This window comes from Episyrphus balteatus, chromosome 3 (assembly GCF_945859705.1).
Source record: "Episyrphus balteatus chromosome 3, idEpiBalt1.1, whole genome shotgun sequence".
In the NCBI taxonomy this organism is placed as follows: Eukaryota; Metazoa; Arthropoda; class Insecta; order Diptera; family Syrphidae; genus Episyrphus; species Episyrphus balteatus.
Window position 1 is genome coordinate 66817007 of NC_079136.1, and position 24653 is coordinate 66841659.

A 24653-nucleotide genomic window follows, 5' to 3' on the forward strand; every position below is an offset into this window, starting at 1 on the left:
ACAATTCATCTAATTGAATTTAAATTGCATTTCTACTATCAATAAAATTGAAACAAAATAATCAATAATTATAATGTTTGTTATGACAAAAAGAACCAAAACACGATCCCCAGACTACCTTATAAGAATACAAATAATAAACTCTTCAACAATAAACCCAAAAAAGAGTCAAACAAGACATTGTCAAATATAACAAGACCCAATTTGCAGCTTGCATGGGTCCTTTATTATTATTATTATTCTTTTTTTTTTTTGCAATCTCAGTATCTCAATAAATCTTTTGAATTTACTCTTCGTGTTGGTGCCGGTGTTGTCACTGGCTGAGAGTGTTTAATTCAATATACCCACCATAATACTCGAATATACTGCTGCTAATCATCATTCCATTAATCATTTCGCCCATCAAAACTCAATCAGCAAAACTATATACAGAAAACCCAAATAAAAATACAAAAAAAAAAATAGTGTCACCAAAAAAAAAAAAGTGAATACAATGCGGGTAGTAAAAACACCTCTGCGGGCGCCAACAATCTTTTTGTGTTTATTCGAGACAACAACCTACCGCACACTTGAGAGACTTTGAGAACAGTATCCTTTTCTTCATTATTATTTGTTTGTTTGTTTCATTGCAACTTCATACCGTACCTTTACAACAACACTTATCTAAGTGTTTAGTGTGAAAAACCACAGGTATTCCACAAAATAAAATCAATTTTTCCTATTTTGGTTCGATAGTTGTGATAAGTCCTTGATTACCTATAGGGCACAATAATTGTGTCGTAAGGTGTGTGGGAAATCAATTTTCATCTTTTTTTTTTTTAAAGGTGTTGTACCTGATCATCAATCGACATTAAACACTGCTTGTTTGTGTGTTTAGTAAGTCATTTTTCATTACTTACTTTGATTTTTTTTTATTTCGGGGCGTTATCGCCAGCACGAAATATAACTTCTAGTAACACTGATAATGATATTTTATATTATTTTTTTTTTGTGGTTGTTTCTCTTCTACTGATAATTAATTTTTTTTGTTTCATATTTTTGATTTTATTTTTATCTCTGTAAAAAAATAAGGCCAGAGTTTTTTTTTTATTTGTTGCTTTTAGTCAATCAATTGTCATTGGATCTACAACAGTTTCGTGGGTGATTTTTATCGAAGAAGTTATAGTTCGTTATGTTCGTAAAACTTTTATATTTAAAATTTTATTTTTACTGTGTAAAAGCACTAAATAATGAATTAAAAGTAGCCTATGTTCAACGTCGGAGTTTAATATATATCCCCACCAAGTTTTAATAACATCTATTGAATAGTATAGATTTTATAAGGTCACAAACAGACATTTTTAATATTTTTTAATATAAAGTAAAAATTATAAAAAAAATCAAAATAGCCTATGTTCATCCTGAAAGCGTGTTACATATTTCCACCAAGTTTTGATAAAATCGATTGAGTATTATAAAAGTTATGCTGCCATAAACAACCATTTTTGACATTTCAACGACGAGACTTTAGCTGGAAAATGATTGTTAAATGCTTCTTTAACAGTCTTTATCAATGTATGAGGTCCTGTTCTTAAGGGTAGATTCCTGATTCTTACAACGATTTAATCCTTTAAACTTTTTAGTGGTAAAGGAAGCAAGACATAGTCCTTTTAAGGCCTGTTGCTTTTACCGAATCTTGATAAACACACTCTTCAATATTATTTCAAAATCAAATTTAATCTGTGCAAAGTGAAAACTAAAATTGAGACAAAAAACACCGAATAAAATAATATTTGTTTTTGTTTTTTTTTACAATTTCAGGTAACAATTGGAATATTAAACACTTAATAAAAAAAAAATAAATCCTAAGACAAAAAAAAAAAAAAAAAAAAAAAAATTTCTAATAAAAGTGAAAAAATAAAAACAAAAACTGTGACAAAATACAAAAAAAAACAACTTTTTAACAAAAAAACACATTATTCTGTGTGTTTTTTTGTTTTATATTTTTATTAAAAAAAATCAATTTTTCGTGCTACAAGTGGTTTAAATAAAAATCATTCAAAATTATTCTCGAAATGGATATGACCTCAACAGCGGAAGCTGCTCGCAGTTGGTACGAGAATCCGCGGCTAGGTGGCTCACCAAATGTCAATGGCCTAGGGGTGGGCGGCAGTGCTGCCCATCAGGGCTTATCCAGCGGTACATCGGGCGGTTTGGATGCATCTGATATGGGAGCATTTTATGCATTAGAAAGTAGCAGTCATCATAGAAGATATTATTCAACTGGCTATCATCCAACACATGGTAAGTCTTATTTTTTTTTTGATATTTTATATTTTTGTTATCGATTAATCGATATTAATCGAAAAATAATATTTCTAGACTTAAATTTCTGTGACAAAAGAAACAAAAGGTTAAGTTTTGTTTATTGAAATAAAAACCTATATCCAACTGTCATAATAAATTTAGATCAAACAATTCAAACAAAATCGATAGTTTGATCGATATTTAGTTGCAAAATACCCCTAAAGGTGAATTATTTTATTGAAAGTAATTGTTACACAAAATTCAAATTTGAAAAGAGATTTTGTTTATGTTTATAATACATTTATGTCGAAGCCTTGACAAAGATCTACAACTACAAATTGTATGTTTTGTTTAACCTAAAAACAGTAAAGAAGCTATCGATTGTCGATAACAATTATTCACAAATTATACTTTCGAGTTATAAAATTGAGTTCACTTTTTTCGTATTAATTTTCTCATAAAATGATCAATATTATAACCAATATATCAACATCGATATCAAACAATGGATGGGTATCGAGTTCAGGGACACATTCGATTTCTTTGCGATTTTTGTCAAACTGAAAAAAATATTCTCAGAAAATTGTAATTTTTGCATTTCAGATTTATGTGGGATAGATTTTAACAAAAAAGTCTTTTTTCAATAAAAGTTTAATAGTTCCCATTGGAATTTTCTGTCGAATCTTGACAGAATTACCAATTTATCGACTGTTATCGAGATAACGAGTTTTAAAACTTACTCTTACAAAAATTATTTTAAAAAGTAAAAACAATTGGTAAATTTTATTTTCTTTTGTAATTGAGTGTTCGGATAATATGTAAAGGTATTATCCGAGCTCTTTATATCCAGCTAACAGCTATAATATTGAAAACAGTTTCAAATTCATTAAGCACACACTAATTCTGTTAGAAAAATGAGAAATAATTTCCCGGATAAGTTTAAATTATTTCAAAAAGTAAAAAATGTTGTTTAATTTGATGTTTTTTTGTGTTTTTGGGTGTTCGGATAATACCTTAACGTGTTATCCGGACACTTAAATCTACATACATATCTACTAGAGCTCATAATTTTCACATCTAAATATGAGCTCTTACTTCCTTTGATCAAATTAATTAAAAAAAGTTTCAACTAAAAACGATATCCATCCATATTATTTCAAAGCATTTCTTTTGTATTAAAAGAAAACCTCAAACTATTGTTTTACACAATATAACCATTTGTCATAAATTTCAATTCAAAATTTTTATGATTTACTGAAAATGAAATTGAAGATTTGATTTATTAGTCAATTTAAAATTCGGATTGATCAAAATAATGAAATCGAATAAACAAACAACATCACACATAAAATAAAAAGCTATCAACTTTCCAACACCTTTTGATAGAAAACACACAAAAATACATACATAATTTTCCATCACTATATCATTGGTCACCCAACGAACAAATATAATTTTTTGATATCCATAGTTGATTGTGTGAGAGAAATATGATATTCTATCTCAGGGATGTTAAAAAAACTTTAAAACAGAGACAAATTGAATGAAAAACAGATTGATTTCTTTTAATTTGTCTACACAAAAGCTTATTATTTTCTATTCCTGAATGGTATTTATTAAATATTTCAATTTTTAAAAGTAAAAGTTGCGATTTACAGAAAAAACAACTTTGATGAAGCTTTCTTATTTTGTTAAAAAGTCATACAAAGCTTGAGTGGGACAAATCCTTCTTTAATTAATAAAGTAAGTTGCTTAGGAACATTTTTGTAACCTTTGCTTTGGTGTCATTCGTTGGGTGCCAATTTATTTTTTTCTCGAAAATCCTATCATAATTGATTTAACTTATGACTTTTGTAGGTAATAAAAACTATTTAAACAGATAATCCAATGTTCGGAGTCCGTCGTTGGGCGCCATTTTTCGTTATTTAGTTATTAAAAGAAGAAAGAGTTGCTTAGGACTTATTTGCTACACATTCCAACTTTCGGAGTCATTCGTTGGGCGCCAATATTCCTATTTCTTGTAAAAGTTAATGCATCAACCCCAAGATATTTTTTTTTTTGTATTTATGTATACAAAAATATTTTGTTAAAAATGGCGAATTGAGCTGAACTGCCATTTTGACAAGCAGAATAAATTTGTATATTTTTAGATTTTTTTTTTGCTGAATTCGGTTTTAAACATGCCATATAGCTTCTTCTGTTCTGTTATAAAAAAATAAAACCACAGACACCATTTCGATATTCTTCTTCCCTTTTTATTCAAAAAATCAACAAAAAAAAAGAACTAAAATAAATCGCCTATTCAAGGGTGCGCTTTAAGGGTGTGCAGCCAGTTTTTAAAGCAAGAATTATAGAAAACCTACCCAGAAAAATATTACCAAACAAATACCGGCCGTCACAACGACCGTTGGTCGTGCATTTATTTGTTGTTTTTCGATTTCCCATTTTTATATTTAAGTTTTTTTGTTTTTCTATGTTTCGAGCCTAATGCGATTTTAATGGCATTCTTACCCGAGGCTCACACCCTTTACAAAAATACAAAAATAATATGCCTATACCGCCAATAGTATAGGTAAATAAAAATCGATACAAAAATGTATTAGATATTTGCGTGTGTTTGTGTATCTTCTGTTTTGTATATAAATTACGTCCCTGGGTTTCTGCAAGGGCACCCCTCTTAAATATATACACAACCGATATAAAAAAAAAAAAAAACTCCTTATTTCGTCTAAACTCTCCAACACAAAAATAGGATCGCACAACTCAATATACATGATTGGGGGTGGAGTATCTGTGTAAATGTATATCTGACTAGAAAATGCCGACAATTTTCATTTTCTATTCACTTTGTCATTTGTAATTTTCATGTCTATTCAAAGATTTATGAGATGGCTCAAGGCGTTTCGAAATGAAAAAAAAAAAAAAAAAAAAAAAAATGAACACGTTAAATTACAGGTCTGCTGCTACATACAAAGTAACAATTTTACTCACTGTGGGTGGGTGGGCAGAAATAGTCGCCCCATTGGGTAAATACTCGCATTCAACCATTTTTTTTTTTGCTTCATGATTTTTTTTTTTTATCAAGCGTAGGTTTTACTGTACATACACATAATGTGCTATTTTTTTTTGTGCTTTATTTTTTTTTTCTTGTGTATGACCTGTCAGTTCATCGTAAAAAAGTTCTGTTTTTTTCTTGTAAAGTTTTTTTTTTTATTTAAGCCCACAATAATCATGGTTGTAAAAAAAATATAAAAAGTAATAACTTTTTGAAGTATGGACTGCGAAAAAGTCGTAAAAAAAGTACCTACAACTATGACTTTTAAAAGACGCGACCTACGCTGCCGTCGCGTCGCGTCGTGGATGTACCTATATCATAATTTGGGGCACGTTTGACACGCGCTTTTACACAACTTTTTGTTTTATTAAGAAATAATTTTAATTTCTGCCAACATAAAGATGAAAACTGGATTGTTTTTTTTGACATTAACACTTCGGATAAAAAAGTTGACTCATTCAATTTTAACTTTATATCGAATGATAAATGTTTTGATGTGTCAAAAAAATGTTATCGATGAATAAAATTTATCTGGAGTAACAACATTCCTAATTTTGTGTTCTTTGATACTTTGATTGCGGATATAATTTTTTTTTATCCGGAAAGTTATATCTATATTCTCAGCAAAAACTCATGAACTTATTATTATTCCATACAGAATTGTTTACTAGTTAAGTTTTAGGATGACAAGAATTAAGCTTGAATAAAAAATTGTATTATCCGAAACAAATATCCGCCATTTTAAAGTAAATGAATTCTTCATTTCAAAGGATTCTACTTTAACCAGTTTGTATCCATTTTTTTTTAATGAGTTCAAAATGCTTCATCAGAGCTTTTTGTTAAATTTAATGAAGATGGATAATAATTTGCAAAACCTTTAAAACATAAAAATAATTTTCGTCATCCAAAACAAATATCCGCCGGTATAATTGTTTACGAATAGATTTTTCCCATAAAGTCTCCGAATTGCTTCCTTTTCTTTAATACAGGGAAGATTTCCGAGTTATCCGAGTTCAAGGTATTTCTGTGGATCCTATGACGCAATATTTCTTGTAAAAACTTTTTTCTTATTTTTTTTAAACCTGAATATTGTAAATTTTATGCAACTCTAACATTATCCGGATATTTTGCATGAGTTTTAAACACTTGATTCTACCTTAACCCGAAGAGAACATTTCATTTGAGGGCCATAATCCCCTTTCCCGAAACTTTTCGACTTTTTAATATTATTTCAAAGTGATTGAAAGACTTTGACTAGAAATTATTTAAAAATTGAAGCACGTACAAGTCACTGGAATTTTGAGGTTTGTAAATGTGAATTTATTTCTAAAAGTTTGAAATATTTTCGCGGATAAAGTTCAAATGATTTGAAAACGTTAAAACAATTGTTAACTTTGATTGTATTGGGTGATTGTGTGTTTGGATAATACGTATATGTATTATCCGAGCTGTTTTTCTACAGTTAATGACTTTTATTTTTAATACCTACTACAAATTTAATATTACCTTTACGTTATCCGGATGTCTTACACCAGTTTTTAAAGGTTGATTCTACCTCACCTGAAAAAAATAGCTCATTTGAGAATCATAGTCTCTTATCCGGACAGAGTATAACCATGTTATATTGTTTCAAGTCATTCAATAAATTGTCACTAGAAATAAATTTAAGAACGTAAAAATCACTGGATAACATTTAATACTTATCCGAAACGAAATTCTTTGCTAAACTCTTTTGTTTGTGGTTCCTAAATGTGATATTTTTTATTAAAAATGTCTAATATTGTCCCGGATAAAGACTAAATGATTTGAAAAGTTGAAAAAATTGTTAAATTTGATTGTCTTGGGTGACTGAGTGTTCGGATAATATATTAATGTATTATCCGGGTGGTTTTTGTACGGTTAGCAACTATCATTTTCTATACAGCTTCAAGTTTATTAAGTATTTGACATATTTCTTTGTAATTTAAAGACAAATATGTAATAAAATATCCAAAACATAAAAAAAACACAAACAAATATCCCGCCTCCTGCCAATTCAAATACCTATTTTTCTTCAAAGTACCTTCACTTTTTTCTTCATTTTTTATTTTTATATCCTGCTTCCATTGTTGTCAAACATGCACACCACACTACACCAGTACACACTTACTTCTTCCATACCACAAATCGACATTGAAGAGATGGAAGAATTTTCTTTTCGAGGAGTTATTGCAAGTTTCTTTTTTTTATTTATTTTTTATTCTCAGACTTCTTTCTCGTTGTGGGATATAAGGCGTTCATTCAATATAAAACGTCAAACGATTGTACTTTTTTTACTTCTTCTGATTATATTGTTCAAGAGGATTGCGCTCTTAGACTAAACAGAAAATACAAGAAAAAAATAATCTGCAAAAAAAAGCACAATCACCAGTATTTTTCTTGTTTTCTTTTTTTCTATTGTTGATTCGTCATTTTGACAGTTTGTTCTTTTTTTTTTCTCCCCCACACACACGAGAATATGACATGCCAGTCAATCTCGGTATATTTATACACGAACTCTCATTCTTCAAATTCAATTCGATAGTCACAAAACTATGTATACAAAAATTGAGCATCAATTTCGTGGTGTTTTTACTTTTGTTTTCTTTTTTCGAGTGGAATTTGTTATAGTGTTTTGTTTCGAAAGTATGTCAAAAAGTTTAAGAGAACAATCATACATACACTTATGTTGTGACCTTTGTTTGTAATTTTGAGCAAATCCTTCTTTAATTAATAAAGTGGGTTACTTGGAAAATGTTTGTTACCTTTTGAGTCATTTGTTGGGCGCCATTTAATTCTTTTATTGCAGATTGAGCCACTATTTTGAAGACTTATTTCTTTTTTAATAAAAACTACCTCAAAACATATATCTTAAGGTTCTAGGTTTATTAATTTGAAAGATAATCCAAGGTAAGTCCTTCGTTGGGCGCCACTTTTAATTTCTTAATCTGACTTAACTTATTCGGTCTTTTTGAATATTTTTAAAGCAATGGTACTCAAGAAACAGTGAGTTGTTTGGACTTATAAACAGCTTATTTCAAGTTCGGAGTCCTTCGTTGGGCGCCATTTAACTCTTCTGCTCGAAAAATTATTATTTTTGATAAGGAAAATAATCTTAAATGTCAAATAAATGGCATTTATGAACCCGTAGGCCCATAGCCTTACGTCATTTCCAAAATTTCCTATGACAATTTAAATAGCGATTATAAAACCTTTATCGGCCATTGACAGGTTAAACAAGCATCAGTAACGCATGAAAAACTATAAGATCTATTCCATTCGTGTGTGTGTGCGTGTGTACTTTTTGTTTATACAAAACCACAGAAGATCTATCAGTATAATGTTCCTGCTTAACCACGTGACACGCATCACTGACTACCTATATTTCTCTTGTGTTCGCTGTCCAGAACACACAATTTCTATTTTGTTTGTGTGTATAATTACGATTAATGTCAAATAAATGACCAATCGAATTGTAGTTTTGTGATGTATTCTCGCAGCCATATATTGCCCATCATCATCATCATCAACATGCAGTAGATTTATAGTCTATTAAATAGACCCGAGCTCCAGAGCAAAAATAGAACAAATACGTTCAAGACTTTTTATTGGCGATTATGATTCCTTGGCATACAAGAATACTCCACCCAAAAGTGCTACTAAATCCATTGGTGCATTTCTGAGAAAACGGCAACACTGGTCGGTTTTCAGTTTTTTTGATTTAACTCGAAAACCAAGCCTGACTTTGAAATGGTTCAAAGACACTTTTCATAGCAAATTAAATTTTCTGTCAAGTTAAGATGGTTAAAAAATTTTAAAAATTATTTTTGTCTAAAATTCTAACCTAAAATCAAAGAAAAAAAAGTTAAAAAATTGACAATTTTATTTTTTTTTACTAAATCAAGGGGCATTTTGTGTATGTAGCCGGGACGTCCAAACTTTGTACTAATGAAATAAAGTAGAGGTAAAATCCTTTGATAATATGCAATTTTTAATTTTTTTTGTCAAGAAACAACTTAAATGTACCTATTCAAAAATTAGCACTTTTTCTAAATTTTTGACTTTTTTAGTTAAAAGCAAGTTTTTAAAACTCGATAAAATCATATTAATTGGTAACTTTTAGACTTTTAAAGTAAACATACTTCGAGGGATTGATTTAATATAAACTAAATATGACAAACAAAAAAATTTATTTGCATCCTTATGGCCTTTTGTGCAATTTTGTGTAAGTGCATTTTTATAAATTCGGGTCGAATGGATGGACGGAGAGCCATTAGCTTTGGTCTATTGCATAGAAGAACATTTAATACCAACTCTTTTACTGTTTTCAATGGCCTGAAAAACAATTCTTGTAAAATCCGCGACCAACGAAAAGTTTCTCTTGAAAAACGAAAAAAATACTCTAATGAGTTTGAAACAAAATAGCTCAGGGAAATTAGTAAATCAAATTGCACTTTTCGCGGGACAAATTTTTTTCATGGAACGTATTTAGGTGAATGTCCTTATCGTAAAAGTGAATTTTTTCGGATGATAAGATATCGGGAACAGCCGCCATCTTGGAAAAGAGGTCGGTGCCGTTTTTATTTTATAACTCCATTTTTACTCATTTAAACCAAAAATGTCCGAGGGTAGACTTATTATCAATTAAATTATCTAAAAAATGATATACAAATGAATTCCGTGAGTTAGTTAAATTCAATTTTATAGTCGGTCAAAGTCCGGGTTCTTCTCGCAAGGTTAAGACAATATGACATTTTTTCAAATATCTGAAGAACTTTTGATTTGTTTGGGATTTTCTTAAAGAATGAATTATAGCACTTTTAATTATCTATGAAATGAACCCTTTATTGTTTTTGTAACCATCACATTGTAGAGGCAACCAAACGTCGAAGTCATGATATACGATTTTTTAACTGAACATATTTGGGATTTCAATAGTTCAAATAAACAATCAAAAATTAAACACAATAGTCTCGAAAACATAACGGCTTACACACCTCATATCTTGAGTTATACTTATCGTAATGCTGAGATTGAGGTGTTCATGTTTAGGAAAAATGACAGGGCATCAGTTCTAATATTTAGAATTTTAAATAGTGTCACTTGAGCTTATTCACATTAATTGGAAAATTCACTTCATTTCAAACCTCGAAAACCATATAAAGGTTAACATTAAAGATTTCAAACTTTGAATTCAATATTTAGACGAATATAGTTAAAAAACTGTTTACTTATATTTTGGTTATACCTCCACTTCAAAAATTTGCTCGGTCTAATAGAAGAAAACTTGTTATTTTCTCACTTTTGGATAGTAGAATGTGAACTTCGACGTTAGATGGCTTATACATTATGTTGGTTACAGTAACGATAAAGGGCTCATTTCATAGATAATTCAAAGTGCTATAATTCATACTTTAAGAAAATCCCCAACAAATCAAAAGTTCTTCAGATATTTGAAAAAATGTCATATTGTCTTAACCTTGCGAGAAGAACCCGGACTTTGACCGACTATAAAATTGAATTTAACTAACTCACGGAATTCATTTGTATATCATTTTTTAGATAATTTAATTGATAATAAGTCTACCCTCGGACATTTTTGGTTTAAATGAGTAAAAATGGAGTTATAAAATAAAAACGGCACCGACCTCTTTTCCAAGATGGCGGCTGTTCCCGATATCTTATCATCCGAAAAAATTCACTTTTACGATAAGGACATTCACCTAAATACGTTCCATGAAAAAAATTTGTCCCGCGAAAAGTGCAATTTGATTTACTAATTTCCCTGAGCTATTTTGTTTCAAACTCATTAGAGTATTTTTTTCGTTTTTCAAGAGAAACTTTTCGTTGGTCGCGGATTTTACAAGAATTGTTTTTCAGGCCATTGAAAACAGTAAAAGAGTTGGTATTAAATGTTCTTCTATGCAATAGACCAAAGCTAATGGCTCTCCGTCCATCCATTCGACCCGAATTTATAAAAATGCACTTACACAAAATTGCACAAAAGGCCATAAGGATGCAAATAAATTTTTTTGTTTGTCATATTTAGTTTATATTAAATCAATCCCTCGAAGTATGTTTACTTTAAAAGTCTAAAAGTTACCAATTAATATGATTTTATCGAGTTTTAAAAACTTGCTTTTAACTAAAAAAGTCAAAAATTTAGAAAAAGTGCTAATTTTTGAATAGGTACATTTAAGTTGTTTCTTGACAAAAAAAATTAAAAATTGCATATTATCAAAGGATTTTACCTCTACTTTATTTCATTAGTACAAAGTTTGGACGTCCCGGCTACATACACAAAATGCCCCTTGATTTAGTAAAAAAAAATAAAATTGTCAATTTTTTAACTTTTTTTTCTTTGATTTTAGGTTAGAATTTTAGACAAAAATAATTTTTAAAATTTTTTAACCATCTTAACTTGACAGAAAATTTAATTTGCTATGAAAAGTGTCTTTGAACCATTTCAAAGTCAGGCTTGGTTTTCGAGTTAAATCAAAAAAACTGAAAACCGACCAGTGTTGCCGTTTTCTCAGAAATGCACCAATGGATTTAGTAGCACTTTTGGGTGGAGTATTCTTGTATGCCAAGGAATCATAATCGCTAATAAAAACTCTTGAACGAATTTGTTCCATCCAAAAGGGTCTATTCAATAGACTATTAAACCTGATTGTTAGTCAAATTGGGTATTTATTTGATGTTTTGAACCAGAAAATGTTTCTTTTAAAAACACATAAAATGGTTTCCACACGTACAAATTTTTTGGTTTTTATTGATTTTGGAAGTTGGAAAAAAGTTCTCATGGATTAGATTGCGTAAAATTGTCATAAAGACGTCATTCTTTCTCAGGATTTATCCATAAAATTCAAAGCTCTGTTTATTTTTATGATTTACATGTTTTAAAGAAAAAGAACAGGGCCTAGTACTGAACTCTGAGGAACTTCAAATAAAATATAAGAAAAAACAGGCCCCACCTCACTTCCCTGAGGAACTTCAAATAAATTACAAACACTCTGTTCAATTTAATAATTTAGTACATTATTAAAGAAAAAGAATAGGCCCTAGTACCCAACCCTGAGGAACTTCAACTAAAACACAAACAAACAAATATTTCTAATTAAAAAAAAGAAGAGATATCTGTCGTAATCTTTCAACAATTAAAAATTGTCACCCTGAACAAGCTTAACAACAACGACGACGCAACAGTGGCAATGAACGAGTTAATAACACGCATCCATGAACACATGGTCAGGGGAAATAAAAGAGAGAGAGAGAGTGAGAGAAAAAAGACCATAGATTTGCTGAAGGACGACCCTCTGCGTTATATGTTCATGTACCATGCAACGGAACTGATTTTGCAAACGTTCCTGAAATTAACAAAAAAAATAAAAAAAAAAATTGTTACTAGAAGAAGGTTTTATACATTGTTAAGTGTTCCTTGTATACCATGGCTCTTGGTCACATGTGAAGAAGTTTCCATCTTACTATTTTACTCTTAAAGCTTTCAACTGGCCTGACAAAAGACAACATTAGTCCCCAACGCACCATCATCACTACAAAAACTCTGTGTGTATAAATGCAAGTGTATCAACCAGCAGTAACAACAGCAGCCACAGCTAAAAGCAACAACATCACTATAGTGGGCCAAGCCAGGTGAAGCTGGTTTTATAGAGCTGCTGCTGAAGCCTCTGGTAATAAATTTCCATAGACGAGTGGTATGGAGCAATGTTGCTGTGCTAGAGCACTCTTGGAGAGTGGAGAGGTGGAACAATTTCTGTGGAAAACCTCCACTGTGTCTATGGTATACGAGCACCTATTTTTATATACTCTTGTTCCGCACTAGCTTTATTTTTTTGTATTTTTTTTGTTTGGGTCTTGGGGAAAAAATGAAATGTTTTTATTACCTCTACAACATAAATAGACTCTGAGAAATCACTGGAAAATAACAAACGTCGTCGTCGTTGTTGTGTCGAGAGACACAATAACGTATGTGTAATAGTTGGGTAATTCACGTGAAAACACACAGCCCACCACACAACCCAGAACGCTGAACAAACGGACAAACGGAACGGAATGGACGCATACAAATCATTGGAGAGCGCGCGCTTGATGGGGCTATGCTAAGAGGTTATGAATGTGCGCACACACCTTTTGGTGAACCATCGCGGCCAAAACCAAAAAAAACTCATCGAAAGCAACTCGGCATGGGGTCGATGATGGAATTTTCTTGAAAAACGCTTGACCGTTCACCATGCGTTGCGTCGGTCGTCGTCGATGCGCGTTCAGATCAATGTGACAAACTATAATATACATAAATGCGTAAGTTTAAACCTCCCCAAAGTATCTATCTCTCTACATATAAAACACCTGGCCAAAAAGAATAACGATTGTGCTGTTTGATTGCAATGATTGATGAATTTTTTGTTACAATACCAGGGTTGTTATACAATTTTGGATGTGCTAAACTGATGTATAAAGGTGTCTAGAGTCAAAGTGATGATGTGTCGAAACCATTGATCCTTGGAAGGGGCCTTACCTAGTAGATTTCTACAGAGTATAACAGTTTTTACTCATTTGTTGGGCGCCACTTTAAAATTTCTCAGTTTCCACAGAGTATAATAGTTTTGATTTTTTTGTTGGGCGCCACTTTAAAAATTCTCAATTTCCACTGTGTATAATAGTTTTGACTCCTTAGTTGAAAGCCACTCTAAAAATTCTCAATTTCCACAGAGTATAATAGTTTTGACTCCTGTGTTGGGTGCCACTATAAGAATTCTCAATTTCAGAGTATAACAGTTTTGACTCATTTGTTGGGCGCCACTTTAAAAATTCTGAATTTATACACGTTCAATGAAAGCAATTTCAACTTATGTTAGGAGGCTTATGTTTAGAGGCTTGACCCAGGCAACATTTGTCATAACAGTTTTTGACAGGTGATTTGACGTTTCCCACATTCAAATTCTAAATTTTTGACATTTAAATGCATATAACAACCCTGTCGAGTCATGCGTTTTATTCAAGAAATTCTCTTATAACATTGTGGTGCATAAGTTTTGGTAGGCGTTTTAGTGCGTTGCATTCATACCACAACATACTAGCTCTAGCAGCAGCAGCCAGCACATTCCACATTCATTTATCGCTGCAAGCAAGCATGCTACATTAATTATGACCCAAATTCCTGGAAGAGACCAGCGATCCTCACTTTAGATTGACAAAGTGCGCGCACTGCTGATATGCGATGATGATGGTATGAAGCATCATCATCATCATCATTGATCCAGCGCACTCTATATATGCGCTTAGAGAAGACCTGCGGACTTGTGTCTGACGAGACATTTATGCGTACGCATCGTCGTCGTCGGCGGTGGCGGTGGCGGTGGATGGCGGTCACTCTTTCAACACCACTTGTTGATTTTGTTTTATTTTGCAAATATAGAATGCTGATGGTGCCACGCCTAATTGCTGCCACCATTTCATACCCCCTCGCAAAATCTAATAAGCAAAACAATGCGAATCCTTCACAAAAACGCCTGAATGATGCCCCCGACTGAAGACCGACCGACGCATTGAAGACGTTTTAATTAGAATTTGTTTTCTTATTTTTCGTTTTTTGTTTGTTTTGGGCCAGGGGGCCTGGTTGATTAGCTGTGTGGCGCAAACCACAGCTGCACACATGTTGCGGTGGTGGTCTGATGCGCCGGCTTTTTTATATTTTCGCAAAGACCGCTCGCGCGTTGTGTACTCATTGTTTCACTAAATGACATAATTATTAGTTTGCCTCGTTCAATTTATATTATATCTCCCCCAAAAGGGGAATCTCTGTGGCGCTGTTGCTTGTATTTATTTTGAAGCTTCTGTGCGCGATGCAGCAGCAAGCGCGCCTTCTCTTCCCTTTGGGGCTCATCAACCAACATCATGCCAACCAATTAAGTCCCTCAAGTAGAATAGTGTGTAGCAACCAGCTGCTACTATATGCGCTCTGGGACAAAATAAACTTGTCCCGCGTGTTGTGGCGCGATACAAAAAAACAGTCTCAGCCAGCCAGCAGAGTGTAGCGTCGCACAATGACACGTAGAACGTTTGTTGAATTTCGCAATGACCACATCACGCATCGCATCAGGCAATCTCCAAAGCCAAAGCCAGGCAAGTTGTTGGATTCTCTCGTCTCTGTGTGTACGATGGTTGAATTCAACGACGAATAAGGTGTCACCTTAATAGCACCGACTGCGCAACAACTTTTGAATTCTAATTTTGCAGCCATCATCGATATGTTACTACCTATAGAGAGAGGTGATGGCAGGGAGTCCAAGTCCCAAGTCGAAGTTGAAAAGCGGCGGCAACACCGCCGACTCCCGACAATCACTGACATCTCTCGCAATGGCTGTCATCAAATTCGCCGTCACTTGATGACACTTTAGAAAAAAAAAAAAATACCTATCTGCGAACAAAGTGGGCGGTTTTTGAGGAGTGTTTCCCGCGTATTTACTTTTTTTTTTTTGTTTTTCTAAATCTAACTTCTCCGGTGCGTTCCGTCGTTATCTTTTCATCTCTAACTCACTTTGAACACCCTCCTGCTCATCGCGGAATTTTGAGGCGAATTTACTTTGATCGAATTGAAATCGGTGCTGGCTCATCAGCAGTGAGTAGATAATGTGCCTGACTTGTCAACGCACTGTCGTCGGTCGTATCTATTGAGCGGCATTTTTTGTTTGTAAAAAAAATCAAACGTCAAACGATTAATTTGCATGACTATTTCGAGCTGAATACACTCATTCGTGTCTCATTAGAAATGCGTGCCAAAATTTGATTTTTTTTTTTTATTCTTCTTTGTTTTTTTTTTATTTAAGGAACACTTTTAATTACCACGGAGCATGTATATGAACCCATGATTAATTGGTGGTGATTGAAAGTCAAGCACAGCACAGAGCACCAGATGGACATAGATTTTTGGCCAAATAAAAGCGTGAAGCCAAATAAAGCTTTTTGTTTTCTTGTTTTAATTAATGCTGATTAATGTAATTAATAAACATGTTTTTTTTTTTTTTATTTTGGCTTGGCGGCTTCTTGAGGTTTTTTTTTTTGTTTGTAATTAAGTTTGGAGATGTTGCTGTTGTTTCTGATGGAGTTGAGACTGCTGCTCATCAGAGGTGATGTTGTCTGTTTTTGTTTCTTTTTTTGTAATTTGACAAATTAGGATTGTCAGCACCACCGCCATCGGAGTGAGAGATTGTGCAATTTGTTATTAAATAAAAACGTGATTTTCACTTACCAGATATAGAAATGAAATTGAGAGGTGTGGAATGTGTTCATAATATTAAATAACAACAAAGAACATAAATTAATTAGCTAAATGCGATGTTTCGCAATTTTTATTGCTAACTGAATTTTTTCTTCTAATAAATTGATGGGAAAGTTAGGAACAAAAGCTATCGAAGTGAAAGATTTTGTATTAAATTTATTTGTGGAAATCCAAAAAAAAAAAAACAATCGATCGAAGCTGTCAATGGTAAAAGTTTTGTTCCTTTTTTTCTGCGAGTATCAAGATTTCTTTTGCAAAGTTTTTCCTTTAACTTGCGAATCGAGAATTTTATCCTTTTGGGCAGTAAAAGTGAAATGAAATCAACTGGAGATAAGTGGAAATATCTAAGAAATTAAGAGTTTAACACTAGTAGAACAAAATAGGTACATTGCCAAAAAACACCAATACCAAAATTGCGTCAGAACGAAAATCCTTGAATGTAGTTTTATAGATATTTGTAAGGATATCTTGAATATGAAATTTTATAAATATCGTTTTACCCGTTTTCAAGAAAACTTAAAAACTCGAAAATTTCTACCATTAAAGATGATGGAAAAGTTGTTTATATATTATACTTAAGAAGCGATCAAACAAACGAATTTGCAAACGCTTACACTCAGCCTCAAAAAACTAAATCGAGAAATAAATAAATAGTGAGGGTATGTACATATATAAATAAATTGACGAAGGGGAAGAAAATATCAAAAGTTTAAAAAAAAAAAAAAAAAAAATTGGAACGAAAAACCTCGTTTTCGGGAATTGCCTGATGAAAAAAAGCTGTCAAAACTGAACCAATAGCAAGAGCCACGATATTGATAAGCTAATCACTACTTTTTTTTAGTTCAAAAATCGATTGAAGTATGGTAAAAACCGAAAAATACTTGAAGAACTAAGACTCACCCATTCGGTACAGTACATATTATTGTCGCTAAACGTTGCAAGCAAATACTTATAATACTTATTAGAGGCAGGGAGATCTTTTCTACACATAATGCTTTGATTTCTGTAGTTTAAACTATGCGTTGAGAAAGTTTCTGTAAAATTTTTAGATGCCCAGTACAGAAAGATCCGAAAATATCAACAAACTATTCATTTTTCCAAAAAACTCTAATAACATAATTCTATCAAAATGAAAAGCTTTAAATGCAATATAGCAAATGAAGTAGTTTTCAAGAAAAGTTGAAAAGACTAAAAAACAGCGTTATAAAAGCTGTCTAACCGTTTTAGATGAGGTTTAATTCACCATTTCTTTCGTTTATTTTCAGTGTGTTACCACTGCCGGTTAAGCAGATAAGAATTCATGAAGAATTAGTGAAATTAAAGCCAATTGAATGTGTTCTTAATAATTAACGAAGTAAAAGTTTTATGTCCGAAATAATGGATTTTCGTTTTGATTTCTTCAGTTATTTTTTTTTTTGTGACATTTTTGTTCAATGTCTCATCGCTCACAAAATTTTACTAACATTGTTGTATCAATTTCCGAATTAGTAGAAAATTGATGAATTTGTCAGAAATCACCAATACCATAATTCTGCTAAAACAAAAACCTTTAAATGCAGTTTTTAAGTAATTACTTTGAGAATCACAAATATAAAATTTTATCAAAATTGATTAAGTCTTTTTCGAGAAATGTTGAAAAAAAACTCAAATATATTTGCAAAGAATTTCAGACTAACTTCGCTTGTATCTACTTTTATGTTGTAATTGTTCTATTTTAACAAATAATAATAATAATAAAATCATCTCATAAAAAATCACAAAACCTAATTTCTTAATCGTGTTTTTATTGTCTCTCATAAAAAATTCCCAGAAGCGTTCTACGTAAAGTGATTCTTTTCTTTAAACATAAAAAAGTTTTTGTATGTTAATTTCTCCAAAGAAAAACACACAAAAAAAGTATCTAAACCAATTAATTAAATTTATTTAAATAAATCATTTCAAATGAGTTAGTTGTTTGAAAGGCCAAAGCAAAAACCGACCCAAATTGTTTAAAAAAACACTACCAACAACACACCTTTATTTGTATACATTACACGTCAAAAAATCATCACCACATAGACATTAAAAAATAATACAGTTTTTTGACCATTTCCATTAGGTACAACTCTCGCGTGGTTTGAATCTAGGGTTTGCCAAAAAAAAAAGCTTCTATAATGGTCATATAACAATAAAAGGAGGTAAATACAATACGGGGACACATCAAAACTGTGTTGAGCGGGGTGATGAAAGAAAATGGTAGTAATAGTTTTTTTTTTTGTTTGAGGGGGTAATTAAATTTGGAAAAGTGTGTGTAGACAGGAGAAACAAAAGTTACTTTTTTTTGGCTTGAATTGTGAGATGGTTTATCTTTTTTATGCGATTTTGACCATCACATTGTGATTTTTTTTACCTATTTTGATTATGTATTTTATTTGTGTTTTCAATTCGGAGGGGTTTTTATTGCTTTAATGATGTGTTTTATTGGTATTCTACAAATGAATCTTTTGGAATACAATGTCTCTGTTTTTTCGGACTTCTTTGTTTTTTTTTTTTTTTTTGAGGCATCAAAATTACAAGGAAGATGGAGAAAGTCTTTTTCTTCTTCAAAAAAGAAATAATTTTATATCGAAAAAAGGAAAAAAAAAAGCGAAACAATAAATCTAAGAGCTAATAAAAACTACTCTCGAATCGTTAAAAGCATTCGGAGGCAATAAAAGTCGTTAGTTTATTTAGAATAGATAGATACTCTATACGAATTGGTTTTTAAGTAGACGAAGTGATCAGTTTGATACGATTATATAGAATGTAATTAGACTTTTTCTGATATATCAAAACCCTACTCCCCGTTTTTTTTTTTTTTTTTTTGTCTTTGAACAGGTCCGATTGCGAGTTTATTTGTTTTTAATTGCTAGCAACAACACAAAGTTGACCCCTGTTTTTTTTTCTTTTTTTTTTTTATTCAGAGTCTCTGTCAGAGAGACTATTTTTATAAGATGTGATTCGTTGATAGTGTGAAGCACATTTATAGGTTGCAACAACACCACGAATGCTACCAATTGATTTTTGTTTTTTTTTTGTTTTCTCAAATCGATTCGAGCGGGTGACGACAAGAACATGGGTTACAAACACACTGCCGCCGCCGAATTATTTTGTTTAACAAAATTACAATTTAATCCGACAGATGGATCTTGCAGAGGCAGAACAATTAACAAAGTTGAACTGAAATGTATAATTTCTGTCACTTATTATAGAAGGGGGGCAGATAATGGGGTAATGTAGATGTTGATGGGGAACTACTGTCATTATGACGTTAAAATCGACAGCATTTTTGGTTTGATACTTCCGCAGACGAATTGGACGAAATTTGATATAATTTTCAGGTTATGCCTTTTTCATGTTGGAGATATCAAACGTTTTTTTGGTTTGTCAAATTTCATATGTGTGATAGTCAAAGTGATTGCTAAAATTCTACATTAAAATTTTTCATTTTGACCGAACTATGGTATTGGTGATTACTGGAAAAAAGGGAACGTACGTCCAAAAACTGTACTCACACTTTGTAAGCGCGTAGTTTAAAGTACAGAAATAAATGTATTTTGTGTAGAAAAGCACTCCCTGCCTTAAAAAAGCATTTGCTTACAACTTTTTTTTTACTAAAGAAAAGTTTAATCAACAGTGCTCAGCAGTTTTTTTTTTACTAAAATTCCTGTTTTTTTTAAAAGATGATTATACCACATTTCATTCATTCATTTTATTATTATTATTGGAAAAAATGGTAATTTGTTGATATTTTCGGATCACTCGTCTAAAAATTTTACTCCAACTTTGTAAGCGCATAGTTTAAAGTACAGACAATAATGTATTTTATGTAGAAACACACTCCCTGCTTTAAAAAAGTATTTGCTTACAACATTTTTTACTTAAGAAAAGTTTAATGAACAGTGCTCAGCAATGTTTTTTTTACTAATGTTCCTGCTTTAAAAAAAAAAAAACTGATTATACCAAATTTCATTCATTCATTTAGAAGAAATATACAAAGTCAGGCCAATTTGTGTCAATATGTCACCTCGTTTCAACCAATTTTCCAGCTGTGACATAAATGATCATTATACAGAAATTTTAGAAATTTCCTAATTTGTCAATTTGTGTTTGTGCCTAATTTCACTAATTTCCCTCATCGACATCGGCAGCGATGAACATCGCACAAACCGAATTAATATCAAATCACCATCAATTGAAATCCACCAAATGGCAGAGTATCCTCCTCTAGGATATCCATATGCAGTGGACATGTAGTTTAATAAATGTGGGTGCTTGACTACAACACAAAACAGAGACAGACAGACGCGAAATAGCACAAAATTGAGCAATCGAATTGATATATCGAAATGAAAATCATTTCTAAGCAAATTTCTTGTTAAAATTTTATTTACACTCCATGGACGGACAGAGTCCACAGAAAAGGATGCATCATGATATGCGAGAGTTGAAATTCATTTCATTTGTATAAAAGGATGCAAATTTTGTTGGTGTATTTTGTTGCAAATAGCTTTTCGAGGGTGCAAGCAAGCGAATGCAAAAGAAATTACTGACGATTTGTCAATTTATTGTACACTTTGTGCCACTGTGACTTCATTAAGAGTAGGTACCCCTACCAACTACATAAATATAATATAGAAACGCATCGAAATTTTTGCACATGCGACGGATTGTGCCCAGACGAATGCGACTCGACTATCATGGGTTTGCACACACAGAGTACGCGCGTGTAAAATTAATGAACGCTGCCACATTTGATATTGTTAGCTGTTTGGTACCCCTGCGGCGGCGGTGGCGGTTGCAGTGTCAGTGGCAGTGCGAGCTCGCTAGCGAGCGTGGCGGTGGCAAGTATAATGTGTGTGATGCTGTTTTGTGCCTGCCACGAGGAGGGCCAACCACAATAAAATTAAGAACGTAATATTAAAATGACAAATCACAACAGTGGACGGCACAGTGTCAAGTAATTTTTGTTGAACTTTTTTTTATTCGTTCGGATCTACCTGTTCGATGTGTTGTTGTTAACCGGCCTGCTGCCGGCCGGCCGGCCGGCACTGTGATATGCGGTGTTGGTGTATTATTCTCTGCATACGATTTGTTGGCTTGATGCACACACAAAAAGTCATGTTCAATTGGCCTGTGTGCAGCGGCATTATATGTGTTATTAATGTGTCCTTAGCTTTGTCCTGAGACATCAAATTAATATTGTATTCGAGAAATTCGAAAGAGTTTGTATGTACCTGATGCCTCTTCTTCAGTCAATCGTTTCAGGAGTAGTTCCTGAATGCGAGGAGGTTTTATTTGTTTTGTTTTGAAATTCTAGGAAAATGTCACCCGGCGAATTCGATTCTACCATCAACTTTTTCTTTTGACTTCCTTGAATTTGCAAACCACATGAGAAGAAGAAGATTTCTGAATGGAAGAAAAACATTTATTGAAGATGATTCAAATGAATGAAGTTGAGTTCATTGACGTTTTGAATGAATGAAATGAATATTAGATAAAAGTTGATAGAAGAAAATATTAATCTTGTTTATCGGAACTGACATTTTTTTTCATACAATCCCGACTTTCTAATTGAAGAAATACATCAAACAGAACAGAGGCAGACTTCTAAAAGTTTTGGGTTACTCGAATTTCCTTAAAAAACGGGTCAGCTAATATTGATAAAATTTCGTGTGTGTGATGTTTGAAGCAATTCCTACAAACTGCATTTAAAGTGCATTTAGCTGGAAACCGGTGCCTACACTATAGGCTTCTGGAAGTTGTAACCCATGATATTTTTTAACGAAGGAAACTCAACTTTCGAATTCAAAACAATTTTTGCCCTAATCGCTGGACGATGATTGCTATCGCTAATAGCTCTTCATTGAAACCGGTGAAATTGCGTTACTCGAAGCGTTACTTCTGCTACCGGCCTGCTAAAAGCTTATCTTGCTCATCACTTCACCAGCTAGAAATCGCTGGTTGAACAAGTTTAAATGTGCTAGTTGAGTCGCGGTAGGCTGGCACTACCAGTAACCCATGCGTTACTCTACGAAAATAGAAGTATTGACAAATGGTTCAGTGTTCCAAATCATGATTTTGGCCAGTGCTTATTGCGTACTTTGTCAAAAGCAGAACTTTCCAACCTTAAGAAGGCTGTTGTCGTCCTAAATGACATTTGGTTGACTAAAGGCTTTTCTTCTCTGTTCGCAGTTCTTCTGTCACGCTTAAGAAATCATTTTTTGGAAAATCAGCTTTGATTTGCAGGAATTAAAAGCTAGAATTCAAGTTTTCTTTGAAAGCGAATAAATAGACAGTGGTCAAACATGACGCAGCAATTTAATTCTTCAGTAATCAATTAAACATATGGTAACGCTGCGTTACAATACTAACAAATATTACCCCTCGTGAGTAGACGCAGCAGAAACTTTTTAGTTCTTAAAACAACACTGCGTTACCCATCGTCACAGCACTTGTGTATTCCTTAACAATCACCTGGCAAAATAAGACCTTGTCATGAAAATGGCAAAAACATCAAAAAATCATAGAATGTCAATCACAAAATTATGCATCAAATTAAACTTGTTATCAAGCCAATTATCACTGCATCCACACATTTAGTGCACCAATCTTGCAATCTAGTTGACAAAACTGACAAAGAATTAAGACAAGACCCTTTTAACTAGTATTGGATTGAATTTGTAGAAAAAGGTAAACGAAATCCAATACTGCCATCAGTCCAAATTTGAAGTAAATCGTTTTTGCTTACCGAAAAAGTCTGTGAGTAAATTGATACATACGAGAGAGAGACCACAAATCTATACATAATGCCAAATAATACAATATCGCGATACAAAATCAGTGCAATACCTACTCTCTTGTGTGCAATTTCAAGATCTGCTGGTGAACTCTCTGAAAATAGACAACAATTCCAGTCTCTCGGAACAAGGTACAAAAAAGAAATAAATATAATATGTCCCCACATAGGGAAAGAAGGGGTCCATAAGGTAGGTAGGAATACCACCGATTTTCAATGGAACTTCATCAGAGTCTAGAGAGCGGGAACAGGTTTCCTACATACACACCATCGTCATCGTCGTCCTCATCAGCACCGCTCTACACAAAATTTTCAGCTTCTATAAAAATGTGTGTACATGAAGCTTTGAGGTTTTCCATTTTGTCATTGCAGCAAATATACCCTCACTATACTCACACTCACTCACACCAGCCAACTTCAAATAGATAGTAAGTACTACAAAAATCAGCAATTGCATTTTTATTGTTTGTAGGAAAGTTTATCCATGTCGGTTGGATGGTTTTGCACAACTACAACAACAACAACAAAACATCGCAAAAAAAAGAACTGTCTGAGTTTAAAAAAAAAGGTTAAAAAAAAAGAACGGACTGGTTGATTTATATCGTTCTTCCGTTTGACGACGATGGGGTCCGTAGGTGGTGCGAGTCTGTTTATTTTTTTTTCTCTTCTTGATTTCGTTGAAATTCAGCAAAACGAGAGACCTAAAATTCCAACTTACCCGCATTTCATTCATATCCCAAAGTTGAAGTTTCTTTCTTTCTTTTTTTTTTTTGTAGAAATCGAAGGAATCAAAAATCTATTAGAATGTTTCAATCGATGATTTCGCATCCATCGAGTCATAACTCAAAAAAAATAAAAAAAAAAAAAAAGGAAACCATCTCCCTGTTCCTCTGTCTGTGATGGTTGAAGTCAATTTTGATTGCTGGACAGTATGCGGAATTGCTGATGAGCTGTAGCGACACAACTTTTATATGGATGGGAATGGTTCCTATTCAAACTCTCGATTTATATCTCTCGCGCCCTCTTGTCTTATGAATCAAAAATTCATAATAATTTTATTGCTATTTCCACACTTTCTGATAAGTTGCATGTTCAACATACTTAATCAGTTTGTGCTCCCTCTCAAACAAAACACTGATGTAAGATCACACCGAATACATCATGTATTCTCGTTTGGT

At 32.5% G+C, this 24653-nt stretch overlaps 1 protein-coding gene across 2 annotated transcripts in view; it reads left to right on the forward strand.

The window, feature by feature from the left end:
• The first annotated feature begins 1858 nt into the window (after nucleotides 1-1858).
• Nucleotides 1859-24653, forward strand: part of LOC129913636 (GATA-binding factor C) — a 79122-nt gene continuing 56327 nt past the window's right edge. For both annotated transcript variants that reach the window (XM_055992403.1, XM_055992402.1), the window contains exon 1: nucleotides 1859-2283. In XM_055992403.1, the coding sequence (XP_055848378.1) occupies nucleotides 2055-2283 (229 nt within the window). In that variant the 5' untranslated portion in view covers nucleotides 1859-2054. The remainder of the gene's footprint in view (nucleotides 2284-24653) is intronic.